This window comes from Taudactylus pleione, unplaced genomic scaffold (assembly GCF_031769625.1).
Source record: "Taudactylus pleione unplaced genomic scaffold, aTauple2 ptg000102l, whole genome shotgun sequence".
In the NCBI taxonomy this organism is placed as follows: Eukaryota; Metazoa; Chordata; class Amphibia; order Anura; family Myobatrachidae; genus Taudactylus; species Taudactylus pleione.
In genome coordinates this window covers 4,561,958-4,578,868 of record NW_028284504.1, presented here as the reverse complement: position 1 = coordinate 4,578,868, position 16,911 = coordinate 4,561,958, and the positions used below count along the sequence as shown (strand labels likewise).

Below are 16,911 nucleotides of genomic sequence, written 5' to 3'. Positions count from 1 at the left end.
GATTCAGCTGGTCTTTATTCCTGCAGACAAGATACTGAGCCACCATCGGGTGTCAATTCACTCCTGCATGCAGATTCTGGGCTCCCTGGTCTCCACCTTCGACATAGTGAAGTACGTCCAGTTTCACTCCCATCCTCTTCAGCTGGTCATTCTAGCATGGTGGAACAAGCCTTATCTGCATCTAAAGGTGCAGATTTGCTAACTCGCTCTTGCTCCCCCCTTCCCATGGTGCCTCCACCAGTCCCTCCTGCATGTCCTTTTTGGGTTCAGGACTGGGTCCTACTCACCATTGATGCAAGTCTTCGGGGGTGGGGGGCGCTGGTGTTTAATCAGATGTTCCACGGTCAATGGATGCCTCAGGAGACCAGACTGTCCAACAATGTCCTGGAACGGTGATCGGTGTACAGAGAGTTTTTGCCAAGCAGAGTCTCTTCTCCAGGGTCGTCCAGTCAAGGTACAGTTGGACAATGTGAACAACATCTCCTACATAAACAACCATGGTGGCACTCGCAGTCAAGGCGCCTTAAAAGAGGCTAGCCATATTCTCCACTGGGAAGGGCATAGTCTTCTGCCTCTTTCAGTGGTTTTCATCCCAGGAGTCCAGAATTGGGAATCTGACCTAAGCCACCATGACAAACCACCAGTTGCGGAGATACAGCTCCCACATCAAGGATCTAGACGCTCTCCTAGTAGATGCTCTGGCGTAACCGTGGATGTTTCAGTTCATATATCCTCCAGGTTTGATTCCGCGGGTCCTCAGCAAGTTCAAGTTGGAAGGAGGTACGGTTATCCTCGTGGTGCCATATTGGCCACAACAACCTTGATACGTGAATCTTCTAGGCCTCTCTATCGATGCTCCTCTGTGTCTTCCTCTGCTGCCGGATCTTATGTCTCAGGGCCTGTGCTTCCATCTGTATTTGGCCCACCTCGCTTTGCTGGGGTGGCTCTTGAGACATCTGTCCTGAGAGTGAAGGGGTTTTCCAGAAGGGTTATTCATACCATGCTTAAAATCCTCACCGAAGAGGGCTTCTGAGCATTATCACCACATTTGGCAGACATACTTTTGAGGTCTTTCCGAGTCCTTTCCTTTCTGCAAGCTGGTCTGGATTTGGGCTTCTGGCTCTCTTCCTTGAAGGTACAGGTTTCGGCCCTGCCTGTTCTATTTCAGATGCAGATTGCTCTCTTACCCAGTGTTCGGACATGTTTTCAGGGAGTTCTCTGCGTCCAGCTACCATTTGTTCTTCCAGAGGCTCCCGGGAACCTCTCTTTTGGTTCTTAGTGCCCTCCAGTTGGCTCCCTTTTGAGCTGCTGGATATGGTGGACATGCTTTGGCTTCCGTTGCTTCACATTTCCACTCTGATTGATTAGGTCATTCTGCAGACTCACTTGGGTTATCTTCCCAAGGTTGTGTCTCGCTTTCACATTAACCTGGAGATCGTGGTCCTATCTTTCAATGGTCCAGATTCTTCGCCGGAAGAGGCCTCTTTGGATGTTGAGGGATTTCTGGGTTTATGTGGACAGGACCAGAGATTTCCGCAAAACAGATTCTCTGTTTGTCCTGTATGATTTTCATTTTTCACAAACCGGACTGGCCAGCTACTATGCAGACCTTGGCCAGGTGACTCCATTTGACTGTCCGCCAGGCCTACCCTTTGGCATCTGATGTGGTGACTGCCCATTCCACCCGGTCAGTGGGAGCCTTGTGGGCAGTTCACTCTGGTGCCTCTGTAGAGCTACTTTGTAAGGCGGCCACGTGGTCCTCTGCCCACACTTTCATTCAGCACAATGCTTTTGACACCTTTTGCATCTTCTGACTCAGCCTTCAGGTGTAGAGTTCTCAGTGCAGCTTGGTAGCGTCACCTTTCATAAGGGGACAGCTTTGGGATGTCCCATTGTCATCCTTGTGCCCCCTAGTGAAGGAAGAAGAAAAGGCTAGCAGGGTTTCGTTCCTTTAGTAACAGCTATGCTCACCTTTCCTATGTGTGTGTGCTGGTCTTCCTTCCCCTCGCTCCTTTCTGTGGGCTTGCTAACTTAACTGGCTGCTGGTGGCAGGGTATAGAGGAGAGGGAGTCTGGGCTGCTGGGAAATACATTTTAACCATTTAGTTCTCAGACTCTTCCCAAGGCTATACCCATTGTCATCCCTGTGCCTCCTATGGAGGCAAAGAAAAGTATTTAATGGGTAAGACCATAAATCTCCTTTCCAATATCTTTCCTTTTATGCTGGCATTGTCCAAAAATGGATCCCTTATAGGAGACTGTCTCCACCACTTAATCGCTCCTATTACAAATGTACATTTACCTGACTTTCTACTTACTTTTACTTGATCATATTTTGGACATTTTTAAACCGGCAAAGAGAACACTTTTCAAGCACCACAAAATCCCAGGTCACATTATATTGGACAAATCCTCAACCACCTTTCCTACTCTCTACTCATTATTATTAGTTTAGTAAGACCCATTTTGTTTGGATTTGTATGCTTTTTTTTAAACTATAATGTACATCAATCAGCCACAACATTACAACCACTTACAGGTGAAGTGAATAACATTGATTAGCTCATTACATTGGCACCTGTCAATAGATGGAATATATTTGGCAGCAAAAGAACAGTCAGTTCTTGAAATTGATGTGTTGGAAGCCGGAAAATTGGGCAAGTGTAAGGATCTGAGCGACTTTGACAAAGGCCAAATGGTTATGGCTAGGTGACTGGGTCAGAGCATCTCCAAAACGACTAGCATGCCTGGTCCTATACCACAGAAGAGCTACTGCAGCACAAATTGCTGAAAAAGTTAATGTTGTGATGGAAAGGTGTCAGAACAGTGCATTGCAGCTAACTGCATAGTCTCAGAGCGGTCAGAGCGCCCATGCTGACTCCTGTCTAGCTCCCGATTTGTGCCTGCAATGGGCATGTGAGTATCAGAACTGGCTCCACCTCTCAACTTACAGGACTTAAAGGATCTGCTGCTAACATCTTGGTGCCAAATAACACCGGACACATTCTGTGGTCTTATGGAGTCCATACCTTAATGGGTCAGAGCTGTTTAGGTGGCAAGATGGGGACCTACACATATTAGGCAGGTGGTTTTTGCCGGTGATGGAGTGTGCTCCTGCACTATGTAAATGATGTATTTTACTTAAGGCATCAGGTCATTTACAAAGATGGCCTCTGACAGTGCTACTGCACGTGTGTAACATCTTGTCACTGTTTGACAGCATGGCATTACACTGATTTACTCCGCTCTGGGAAGACCCTGTGTTATCCTGCATAAACATGACCGGGTTGGTACGCTGCACCTCCACTGCCTGTTATTGTTACTGTGAGTATGGCTGCACATCTGCACACTACACTAAACCTGAAACCTTGGTTAAGGGCTCTGAGGAAGACCTACTGCACATTGAAATGCATTGGCTAAAGGAGGGGGAAGAATTTTGGCACCCACACCAGGAAGGGAAGAAGAGCGAACTGCATGTGAATACTGAGGCTGTCCTGGGACTCTTTACATCTTCTCAGATACTACAGGCTTGCTTTTTCCCTATTTCTGGTAGGAAGCCATCTTCACCAAGGTATGCTGTATATTTACCCAGTGTAGGGAATTGAACCATGTTTTCATACATAGTTTCTTGTTTTCCCATTTTGTTTCTTATGGATTTTATGAATTATTAATACGGTTTGTTTTTATATATTGTATCCTCCTTTTGATACAACATGGGACTGGAAACCATAAAATAACTTTGTTCAGTTGTCCGTTAATATGCTGTATATAGACAGAATAGAGTATGCTGCACTAGATTATTGTGCTTATGTCTTTACTTGTCTTTCCATTTGGAATATTTTTCTCACTATTCATGTAGATTGAATTGATGTGTGGAAACACATCTATGTATAAGATAAGTGGCTTCAATACTTTATTTATTTGTAATTACATTTGTTAGAGGCATTGAGGTGAGGGCTTCCTTTTTGTTATACTACTCGGCAAGATCTGTAGTTCTCACAACACCGCAACATCAGAAGTCCAAGGAACACAATCTAACAAGTCAAGGAATAGCTAGGAAACCCAGCTTATGACAGACAAGACAACTAATCACACCTGCAAGAGGCTGCAGGTGTGACCAGAGTCACTAAATGTTAACTCCAGCCTAACTGGACAAAACTGCAAAATAAAAACAAGGAACTCCTTTATTTCTTCTAGAATGTAATTTTCTTGCAATTACACTTCACTAACAGGACAGATCCTAACAATTACACGCTAATGTTACAAAGCCCATAAAATTCAATTATAAGTGCTTCATATATCATCAAGTAGGACACAAAGTTTCCCCCTACACTAGAACGATAGTTGGGGAAAATCAAAAATTTTTGACTTTCCCCAACTAGTTGGAACGACCGTTTTTGGCCGTTTTTCAGCATGTGGGAGCAAACGGCTGACTATCGTTTGCTCCCACACACAGGAAGATTATCGTTCCAACCAGCTAGCTAGTTGGCTGGTTGGAACAATATCGTTCTGATGTGTGGAGGCCATAAGAGTCTGAATGCAAACTAAATGCTATACTGAAAAATTTTAACTGCAAAAATGAGTCTGCGTTTGGTGTCACAGCCATTCACAGAAGAGATTGCTGGTATGTTGACTCAGAAGCCATGAGGCATTTCAGTTGCAATTAAGAATGGTTCACTACAATAAGCATGTGTGATGCTTTAACAGTCAAAGGAACAAGAGACAAAGTATTTACAGCCACACAAGTTGTAACAATCACAGCATCTGAGAATTGGAGGTGAAACCAAAGTCCTAATGATCCAGTATGTGTTATACTTAAAAGACATGGGGACAAACCTCATGGCCACAAGTATTATAGAGCAGAAAGGAATCCACTTCACAGAAGGAAAGTGCATTGTATGGAACAAAAGAGGGACTGTAATCGCAACAGGAATCCTGTGCTGACATCTAGATGACCTGACACAGTGGAGTGTTATGTGATTATGGCTTCTGACTGGCAGAGACTAATAGGTCATTTAGTTATGACTGCAACCAGAAACGTCTTGACCGGATGGTGACAAAAATATCCATAAGCAATACAAAGACCAATGTGTGAGAGCTGTACAATAGGAAAGCAAATCCATTTGCCCCTTCCCAAAATCAGCTCCCCTGGAATTGGTGCATACAGATGTGTGGTCCGATGGAGGTGAAATCAATCAGTGGATACAGATACTTCATATCACTCAATGATGACTTCACTAGAATGACACCTGTTTATTTCATTAGAGCAAGGAAAAAAGTAATGAGTAGTATTGCATACTACAAGAGATGGTAAAACTCTTAAAGTCTTAAACTTTGTTCACACTTAACAGATATATCTGCAGATGATGGTTGTTCATACACACTAAACAATCCTCTATCTTCTGGCCATGGATCCCGCTGGCCGGGGGCGTGTCATGCCCCCCTCCCCTCGGTCTCTGCATGTGTACGGGTGGTCGGTAGACTGCCCCTACACACAGCAGGATCCCCCAATATATCTGCAAATATACTGGGCATCGGCTGTGCAGCATAGTCGACATGATACGTCTGTGAACGACATCATTCACAGACATATTGCTGGTACACACTGGCTGACGGGCACTCAATCAATTGATCGACCAATATATCTGTCAGTGTGTACCCAGATATTAAGGTCCTACAATGGAGGAGAAAATATCAAAACATAGATGTTGAAACCTTTCTTAAGAAGCATTGGATTCGAACAAAAACTGACCATTGTATACACACCTGAGTAGAATGGTGTAACTGAGCATGCAAACTGCACTATAGTGGAGATGGCTTGATCAATGCTAAAAGATGACCGTCTGAATAAGTGCTTTTGGGCAGAAGCAGTATATCTGAGAAATCATGCTCCCTCTGTCACTGTGACAGATAAAACACTGATATTGCTTGGTTTTCTTCCAGCCCACGCCTATAACAGTCTCAAAGTATTTGGGTGCATTGCCTATCTCCAAGAGAAAAGGCATAAGCTAGATCCCAAATCCGTAATATGCATCATGTTTGGATACTGCAAAAAGAGTAAAGGGTTCAGGTTCTGGGACCCTAAGAAGAAAAAGCTTCTAAAGTGATGTTACATTTCAAGAAACCGCACCACTTAAAATTTACAACAGTAATTGCAAAGCAAGTATGCCATATTGGATATGCCAGCAGCTGGAGGTGTGTCTGAGACAGACTACCAATGTGGGCACCCAACTACAGAACGGAACTTCTGCAAGATCATATAGTGGAAAACCACCTAAAAGATATTGAGGTGTTTGCTTCCTGGATATTTTGGGGTTCATAAAATGTGATGTGATATTTGCAAAGTCAAGTAACAACTGGTGTGAATGAAAATCAGCAATAGACAGAGATGACATCGCTCAATAACAGTGCATACACTGTAATTAAGTCAGTTACCACAAAACAGTCAAGATAAAATGGATTTTCTGCAAAAAGATGAAGGCAGGAGGGACCCCAGCCTCCCAACTTGACCACTCGCAGGCCACTTCGGCCCGCGGGTGGAACAGCAGGACAGTACTGTCCCGCTGAAATCGGGATGCTGGGGAGGGGTGCCGCCCTCTACGGGTGGCACCCCTGTGCGACCGCACTGGTCGAACACTCCTAGAGCTGGCCCTGTAGTACATTATGCTTAGTCATTGCTATATATGCCTTCGTACATATCACTTCAACTTCGACTTTGACTGGGCTGTCTTGAATGGAGAACTGACAGAGAAGATGTACATGGAACCTCTAGAGCATTACTGTGAAAATATGCTCCGAGAGAATGTCTCTTAAAGCTTTGTACAGTCTAAAACAGTGGTGGTGGTTGTTGTTGGGACATCAAATTTAGATGATGTGCTACAAGAAATGGACTTTGTGTGTTCAATGTGGACAAATGGACTTTGTGTGTTCAATGACTTATTGTCTCAACCACAAACACATAGAAGAGAAACACTTTTTATTATTGTTGTGTATGTGGATGATTGGTTACTAGCAGGCCAGGAGCAACACATCACAGTTGCCAAACAGCTGTTTGGACAAAAGCTTTAAACGAAAGATCTAGGTCCTGCGCAATACCTGTTAGGCCTGAAGGTCTCAAGAGCTAGAAAAAGGAATTCTATCTATTGATCAGTAAAATTACATTAAATGAATACTTACAAAATATAGTATGTCGGATGCTAACCCAAACACTACTCCCGTTTGTTTTTGGTTTTTTTTACGAGTTACATTCGTACAGTAGCCGCAGCAGCAATAACTTATTCAAAAGTGGTGCAGAGAGCATCGCAAACTAATATGAAAAGGTGAGAGAGGTTATATAAATAAAAATGACAATCTAACATGGATAGAAACGTTGATATTACTGCATCGTGTCTGAGTCCTTTGTTTGACCAAGCCCTGAGTGCTGCACCTCTTGTTTTGCTATTTACCTACCTTGTGGGGGCACCGGGCCAAGTTACAATTAACTACATGAGTGCCGGACCGAGTTTGGCATATATATATATATATATATATATATATATATATATATATATATATAATATTATATTGTTCGGGGTAATAACTTTCTAAACCCGTATTTATATAGTAATTGGGTTCCTTGCATATCTAATGGCAAATGTGCCGATAATTAAAAGGGATGGTCTTCAAAGGCATCTGAAGTTTGACAAAATGCATGATCTAAATGGAGATAAACAAATTAGACCCTTTTACATTAGGAAATCCATTTCTGAAAGAGTGGTATATAATGTCAACATTCACAATGTACACATTAATTAGATCGACATGAAAATGTCAGCATGGATGTAATGTTGACAACAAAAATTGTCAACATAACATCACTGTTGACATGCTGAATGTCGACATGTTTAATGTAAACATTGTTAAAATGTTGACAATGTCTATTTTAGTATAATTCTATCCCTAACACTAATCCTAATTGAAATGCTGACTCTTCCTATGTTGACATTTAACACTTGTCGACATTAATTATGTCATTCCTGTCGTCCTTCTGGTGATTGTATTCTAAGTGACTGAATACCCTAGAAATGGCTAGATTCAGAATGATAAATTGCTTCCATTTTGTAATGGAAGGAGCTTGGGTAATTGAACTCCAGATTATGTTTTAGGCTAAAATGTAGTGAGAAAGTAACTTAGTGTGGCAAATTGCAGTATTAAATCCTCACACATCTCTGGGAATAGGACACCTTAAACCTGCTGCCTTGTTGGTGTAAACCAGTTCCTAATATCATCCTTGCCATTGTACCTACTGCATACTTACCAACATTGCCTGACACCTTTCCGGGAGCAGCTGGAGGGGACTTGCTGCTTCCACCTTTGAGGGGCGGGGCCAGACTATAATCTTCATTATGCCCCACCCCCTTTACAGGAACCTTCTCCCGCCCCCCCGTGATTTGCGGGTCCGTGAGGAGGGGACGGGGCTAAGTGATGCAATTACCGCCATTTAGACCCGCCCCTTCCCTACAGACCCGAAATTTCCATGTAAAATCTCCCCTTCCTGCCCACTTCACTGCGACCTGATGTTACTAGGCTGGGAAAGGAATGGAATGTATGTATTGTATGGAATGTACACCATGACTAAAGACTCCCAAGCTTCTTTCCCTTTTAATTACATTTTTTCTTATATCTCTTCACCCCTTATATTTCCCCTAGATCTCTCAACCATCTCACCCATACATATCATTTCTCACATTGGATTGGGTTAAAACTAGGAGCCATTATCCTTTCAATAGCTGGGTACACACTATACGTTTCATTGTGGATTGGAGTGGTATGTCGTACACATCATATATTGTGTACACCCATTCCGTTGTTATAGTCCCATCTGCTGTTTTGCACAGCAGATGGGACAATGCAATGAACGACGCAGTGTTACATGCAGAATGTAACGACACATTGCACAGTCATACATTGAATCATGCAGTGTGTATGGCGTGCTCGATGTGTGACCCAGTGACTGTGCGATGTAACGACACATCATATAGTACATACCCAGCTTAATAGTCAAAGGCATGTCAGGGCATGTGCACACACTTGCCTTCCTACCATCAAATGGTGGTTGAGATGAAACCGTAGACCTTTTTTAAAAGACAAAAACTGTTTTTGATTGATTTTATTTTTTCCTAGACAGCGACATAAACTACCTTATGAGTATTGCACTGGATAAAATTGCCTTCCTACCCTTTGGATATCTGATGGACCAGTGGCGGTGGAAAGTGTTTGATGGAAGAACACCAGATACAGAGTATAACCAACAATGGTGGAATCTCAGGTATATTTATTACAAAATTGTGTGTATGAAAATAATATATACTGTGTGTGTATATATATATGTGTGTGTGTGTGTGTGTGTATATGTATATATGTATATATATATATATATATAATATTTTATTTTAGTGGTACTCTGCATCTTAATGCAAGCGGGTAGAGTTTATCTAATATAATTTTATTTAAAATTATATGATCTATATATAGATAGATGGATATCTATCTATCTATGTACACACACACACACACACACACACACACACACACTTGTATGCATTATACAGATGGGAAGCTAGGCTTTCTGTCACCCATGGCAAAGACTCCGCTCAATAGTCCCCCAAGTGAACAATTGAAGCTGGTAGATCATGACTGCAGTATGTGGAAGATGGGTTATTATATGGCTAATAACACACATTCAACCAGTTATCATAAAGTTCTAATTCCCAACACTTACAGTACTACCAAATCAGACGCACTAAGGCATAACCATTTCAGAGACTTAGGCCATGTTCTCATGAATGGTGTGTGTGTGTATATCTGGCAGCCGCTATTCAAAGTCCAGAAATTTGAGTTGATCAGCATGTTTTATACAAAACCAGTGAAATAACATGAAAATCAGCCATGCGCCTGCAGGGAGAGTGGTGGCACAAACTGGATAGAAAGGAAGTGTGAAAAGATGGAGAAACTTACTTGTAAACAAGTTCCAGCACCGATATACAGTATATCTTTTAATCAAGATGGATTTGTATATTCTCCTGGACATTCATGCACATCGGCTATTCAAATTTTAGAATTTCATGGAAGGCTCATAAAGTCCAGTATAATTCCCGCTCAGCGGATGATTTTCCTTGGACTCCTTTTTTTAGACTACACATAGTATTATTGTTACTAGACAAAATTCTGGTGCTTAAACAGCTTGTCTGTTCTTTTTTGGATTCAAATTGTACATAAGAGTCTAGAATGAATGGTGCCTGTTCAATGTAGTCCAGCTTGCTCAGTTCCCCTTTAAACATTTCACTCCACTACAACTCCATCTGGAATAGTCTCATCATTATCTGTCCTACCAATTCTTCAGGTTACCCACCAGGACAAGAATGTCTTTTGTTTGGTGGGTGGGGAAGAATAATCTCAGCAGACATCATCCATTTTCAATATAGAACCATAAATGTACTGAAACTGGAGATGTTGCAAAAACATTGTATTGGGTCATTCCATGTTGGTTCACCCAGGCCATGACACCCACCGACTTAGATTTTCAGGAAACTTTGTACACTTGATACTACCACATATCTTCAAACCTATGTAAAATGTTTCTTCTCTAGCCCTCATAGTGTTTGAGATATAGGGGGTTAAAGTTCTAAAATATTGCTTGGAAATGCCACTCCTGATGCTTTGTTTTTATGTGAGGTGTATGTGGAAAAACATCCATATCTCAGTGCCTAATCCACATATCACTTTGAAATTTTGGCCCTTTGTCAATCAGAATATGGAGATTCCAGTAAAAAATGTTTTATCAACCTTGCCGGACTCTGAGAGTCATTATACATTCCTTTTACTTCATACTTAATTTTTTTTTGGTGCAAAAGCAAGTTGGTTCAATACTCATTGTCAATCTAAAGCTGGCCATCCACTATACAATTTTCTGTCAGATATCTGTTCAATCTGGCTGGTTGGAATGAAAACCTGGTAATGTACGGGTGCAAATGACAGTCGATCATATGGTTTTAAACACTGAAAAAAGGACAAAGAATTGTTCATATTGGTAAAATTTGGGTGTTTTAACCAATTTGTCTGAACAACCATTTTTGGCTATTTTCCAGTGTTTGTGAGCAAATGGACGACTGTCATTTACTCCCATAAATTACCAGGTTTTCATTCCAACCAGCCAGATTGGACAGATATCTGACAGATAATTGTATAGTGGATGGCCAGCTTTAGGCTGGGTACACACGTAAAGATTTTCTGTCCAACCATCTAACTAGTTATTGGTTGGAATGAAAATCTGGTAAGGTATTGGAGTGAATGAGGATCAGCAATTTGCTCCTAAATGCCAGAAAACCAATGAAGAAGGTCGTCAGAAAAGTTTAACTGTTTGATCTAAACAATTTGTTCAAACAGTTCTTGTCCATTTTCCGGCATTTGGGAGCAAATTGCTGATTGTCATTTGCTTTCATACATTACCAGATTTTCAATCCAACTAATCAACTAGTTGGATGGTTGGACAGAAAATCTTTACGTGTTTAACCATAAGGCAGATGAGCTATGTCCCTTTTTTTTAAATTGAATCTTTAAGTATACTTTGAAAGGCTATGAAAGAAAAATTAATGGGATTTTGATTGCCTGTAGGAGTATTTTAATGTTTAATAGTCCCTCTTTAAAATGAAAATTTATCATGGTGTATAATTTTGCCTGCCACGGGAGTATTTAAAAAAAATAATAATAATTATTTATATATATATATATATGTGTGTGTGTGTGTGTGTGTGTGTGTGTGTGTATATGCAATCACAGGCTAATTGAAATACCCCCCAGTGTGTAATAAAGTGTGTGTATGTATATATACACACACACACTTTCTTATTACACATAGGGGGGTATTCAACTAGCCTGTGATTACACATTTTCGTGTGAAAAACTGCTATTGTACAGTGAAAAACCTTTATTCAATTAGCCGCAATAATTTATCTGCAGTAATTTTACCTAAAATTTTACTTCACAAAATCCCTATTTTAATGTAAAAATGTTGGGATTTGGTTCAGAACCCCTGGGACACCTCCCACCCCACCCCACCCCCTCACCCTCCAATGACTAATTGGGCACCTTGACTTTTTTAATTTGCCAATAATGACATGTCGTTTTTGGGATAAGAGTGCACAGTGATGGTATTTTGGGTTCAAGCTATGGGACAGGTATGTTTGGGCGCTTTATGAGTGAAAGTATTTTTAGTCTGGCAGGTGGGAGTAGTCTGTCTTTTTGCACTTTTTTTTTTTTTTTTAAGTCCCCTAAAATGACCCAAATATATAGTTATATCCATTTTTATGTACCCCAAATCTAATGAGCACTTATTTTGCTGAAAAAATACACTTCTATTTTTTGGGGTACAGGCTGATTTCCCCATTTTCACCTACACTTTGCACAGCAAGAATTTTTGTGCAAATCTGTTTTTTGTGATTTTTGGAATTGAATAGATGCGAAAACCGGAGCGTGCATACCCACGAAAAGCATATAGAAAAGACTTACCAGAACCTAATTACCTATTTACAGGGGCGTAACCAGAGGTATGGGGGCCCCATAGCAAAATTTTACACGGGGGGGGCCCAGCCCCATAATACTTACCTCCACTGCCCCACCCTGTAATACCGCCTCCTAAACGCTGCACGCCGCTCCATCTCTCCTCACTGAACCTGGGAGAAGGCGTGGCCATGGTCCGGGGATGACCTCTCCTCCCAGCTTCGAAGAGAGCCGATGTCCTTTTCAATCAGGCGCCGGTCACTAGCCAATCAGAACTCGCAGAACAGAAGCGAGTTCCTATTGGGTTGCAACCGACTCCTGATTAAAAATATCAGCACTGTACTTTACAGGGGGCAGGGAGTTGCTTGCTTGGCTGGCGGGCCCCCTAAGTAGCTGGGCCCCACAGCAAGCATACCCTTTGCACCCTCTATAGTTACGCCAATGCCTATTTAGTCTGTTCAAAAGATAAGAGACTGCATGCTATGACACTGCTCTCAATACCCATCAACTGAAAACGTAAAAAGCATTCTCCTTGAGAAATTCGAAGACTGTGACCCTGAAGATGAAGTTTCTTAGTCAGTGGGTATCTACTGACAGAACAGAGATGGTGAGATGCACTGCAACATTTGTTGAATATTTAGTAACATTGATCTAAAAAATTTAAAAACTTGTCCCTCATTTATTTGTTGCTAAGGCACAATCAAAGTTTATAAAAGAAATCCAGGCCAACCTTGAACTTGACACAGCTATTGGACTTTAGTGAAAACTATTCTTACGTGATTCAGAATGAAGTTCAAGGGTATCGTTGGACGAACAATGGTTGTAGACTGCACCCAGCTGGAATCTATGCTCCTGTTCCCCAGTCTGATGACCTGTTCATCACAAGTGTCTGTTTCTTGTCTGATGATTTGGAGCATGATGTAGCATTTGTGTATGAAACACAAAGTAATTATTCAGTACATTAATGAAAATATTGCTACTATCAAAAATGTGTGTTACCTCAGTGATGGGTGTGCTGGGCAGTATAAGAATTGCAAAAACTTTCTCAACTTGTGCTGCCGTGATCGAGACTTCACTTTGAAAGCATCATGGGCATTTTTTGCAACCAGCTACGGTTTTCCTGGTAAAGACATTGGTGGAACAATTAAGCCTCTGGTTGCCAGAGAGAGCCTACAGAGGCTAACAGGTGATCTGATTGACTCTGCTGAAAAAGTCTTACATTTCTGCAAATCAAGAGTTGCAAATATAAAGGTAGGGCTAATATCAAAAGAAACACTTTAAAAAACACGCAAGCAGCTGCAAGACCGATTTTTTTCCCAGGCAAAAACGGCAGCAGATACAAGAGGATTTCATCACTTCAACCCTATATCTGAAGTTTCCATAGGAACAAAGCGACTCAGTTCAGATAAAAACTTTAGTTCCATTTATCAGATCAGAACAATCCAACGCCAGTCAATATGTCACAAATCTGTACAAATTCATACATAGCATGTGTTTACAATAATCATTGTTGTTTTTTTTGGATAAGTACTTTTAAATGATGAGGACGAATGTGATGTTGAAGTGAAGTTCATGCACACCTATGGCCCTGTGCGATCATTTCACTGGCCTCTACAGAAGATAGAAGACATCTGTTATGTTCCTATGTGCAATATAATTTCCTCTGTCAGCCCTCCTATCACGAAGGGTACTGGAAGGATGTATTACTTCTCTGAAAAGGAAAGTTGATTATAAACTACGGCAGTGCAGTCTCAACTTCCGTTAGACATCATGCATCTCTGTTATTTAAAACTGCTTTTAGTGGGTATGCTCGCTCTCGTTTTCGCACCTATTCCATTCCAAAATCGCAAAAACAGGATTTGCGTGAAAATTCGTGCTGTGAAAATGAGGAAATCAGCCTGTACCCCAAAAAACGCCAAACTAACATAGGATAACAGTTCAGAAGTGTATTAGAGGTCATATTAAATAGATTTGGGGTACTTAAATTGAGTCAAATGGCTGTTATATGTATTTGTTTAAAAAAAAATAATATATATTAGGGATGTGCAGGCTCGGATAGGTTCGAGTTTTCACGTGGAGTTCGGATTTTTCCCTCCAAAAAAACGGCACTCAGAAAGAGGCAAAACGTCATCTTACATGGACGAACATCATCATTCCTGGACTTTTGTCCAGGAATGATGATGTTCGTCCATGTAAGATGACGTTTTGCCTCTTTCTGAGTGCCGTTTTTTTGGAGGGAAAAATCCGAACTCCACGTGAAAACTCTAACCTATCCGAGCCTGCACATCCCTAATAAAAAATATATATATATATATATATATATATATAATATAATATAATTAAATAAGTGCTCATTAAATTTGGGGTACGTAAAAATGGGTATAAATATATATTTGGGTCATTTGAGGGGACTTTAAAAAAAAAAAAGTGTAAAAAGACTGACTACTCCCACCTGCAAGACTAAAAACACTTGTTTCATTCATAAAGCACCCCCATATAATTGCCCCATACCTTGGTGAAGTGTTGGTGTCCCAAGGGTTCTGAACTAAATATCGACATTAGTGTATGGGGACAGTGGGCCATTCCGCAAGAGGAAGGTAAGTAGGAGATATCTGTGATATCTCCTGCTTTGCCTTCTTGATGAATGGCCCGATAACTTAATTTTTACAATTGCAGGTAAAAATGTTCATTGATGATGAATAGGCCCCCTAAGTCCCCTGGCCAGCTGCCTTCTGCCCGCACCACCCTTCCCCACCGGCGTCCACTTTCCCCCGTAGCCGCCCACTTATACATTACAAGTGGGTGGTCCGAGGGGAGTTAATAACTCTAATCGTGCTGAATCACTTCATCATGGCCCCGCCCCTACTGCGTAATCTAGGCATTGTGTAGCGGGGCGGTGCCGCAATGATGCGATCGTGCAGTCACGCCCCAGCTCTGCTTCCAAAACTTGTGCCACGCCCACCTCTGTGCCGATCTGGCTATCTCCTCCCGTAAGGGGGCAGCCAAAATGTTGGCAAGTGTGCTGTTTGTTTGTTCTTTTACTTATAATGAAGTGTGTTGATTTGATTCAGGTCAGTGGACACCTCACATGTAGTACTGTTTACTTTGAGTCCCACCGTTAACAATCTAAAACTTTAATCTCCCAATAGTGCTTTAGATTTGTATTCTTTGATACTGGTTTACTAATATAACTCTCTATCAATCCAGGCTAAAATATCAGGGTTTGTGCCCACCAGTCCAGAGGTCTGAAGAAGATTTTGACCCTGGAGCAAAATTCCATATTCCATCCAATGTCCCATACATCAGGTAACAAAATTGCTGTCATTGATTCAAAGCAACATTGAAAATAAAGCATCTATATTAAATACTAATATTTTCAAACACTTTGACAACTATTGATTTCATACATACAGGTAAGGTTATTCACTGAGTAAATTTAGACAAACCGTTGTGACAGCCTAGAACAATCGTTTGGATATAACTTTTTCAAAATAGTACTTTTTCCAACTCTGATTCTTCCAGGGCTTTGCTACAATTCACTCAATGTGATGAGGTCCAGTGTAAACTTCTCATCACAAGATTGCTGCACTGGTCCTAAGTTGAAAGATGCAATCATATTGTTTCATAAAACAAATGCATTTGCTGTAATACAAAAGCACTATTAAAAGACTGCATCCTTGTAGTTTTGAAACCTGTTTTTCCACATCTTGGTTGCCATTGTGAATACACGTGTCCTTTTTCCTTCTTCAAGGTACTTCATCAGTTTTGTGATTCAGTTCCAGTTCCATGAGGCTCTGTGCAAAGCAGCAAATCAGAATGGACCTCTGCATAAATGTGATATCTATCAGTCCAAAGAGGCAGGAAAATTGCTTGGGTGAGTAATACAGTTAAGGTCTTGTGCAGGTTTAGTTTTTCTCCTTTTTATGCACTTTGAATTTGTGCTTTTAAGAATATATAAATTATGCTGCTTTTTCATTCGTATTTTACATTTTGAGATTACTAGATCAACTGATTAATCTGGGAATTCTTGCAGGTTTCTACAGATCATATTGGTATCTGCATTTAGTGACACTGGTTGTTATGCTGATTTTTGTGTGTTTTCAGTTGTCTCAATGATATGGTAATCTTGGTTTAGTAGTTCAGATACGTACTTGAGCACAGATGTTACTGGCCATGGCACAGTTATGTCAAGATTGAATGTGCCTATCAATACCCTAGTGCAGTGGTTCCCAAACTTTTTTGAATCACGGCGCCCTAGAGTATCAGCAGTGTTTTCACGGGACCCCTGAGCAAAGGTTTGTTGAGAATTTCAGAAATGTAGTGAAATAGTAAAGTGAATGTGCTTACCTGTCATCCTTAGGCTCAGGTATGTGGT

General features: G+C 41.1%; 1 protein-coding gene across 1 annotated transcript in view; it reads left to right on the top strand.

Annotated features, from left to right (window-relative positions):
• ACE (angiotensin I converting enzyme) overlaps positions 1-16,911 on the top strand; it is a 95,929-nt gene that overhangs the window by 71,634 nt on the left and 7,384 nt on the right. The window contains exons 21-23 of the mRNA XM_088470692.1: positions 9,162-9,306; positions 15,744-15,842; positions 16,288-16,410. Coding sequence (XP_088326818.1) covers positions 9,162-9,306; positions 15,744-15,842; positions 16,288-16,410 — 367 coding nt within the window. The remainder of the gene's footprint in view (positions 1-9,161; positions 9,307-15,743; positions 15,843-16,287; positions 16,411-16,911) is intronic.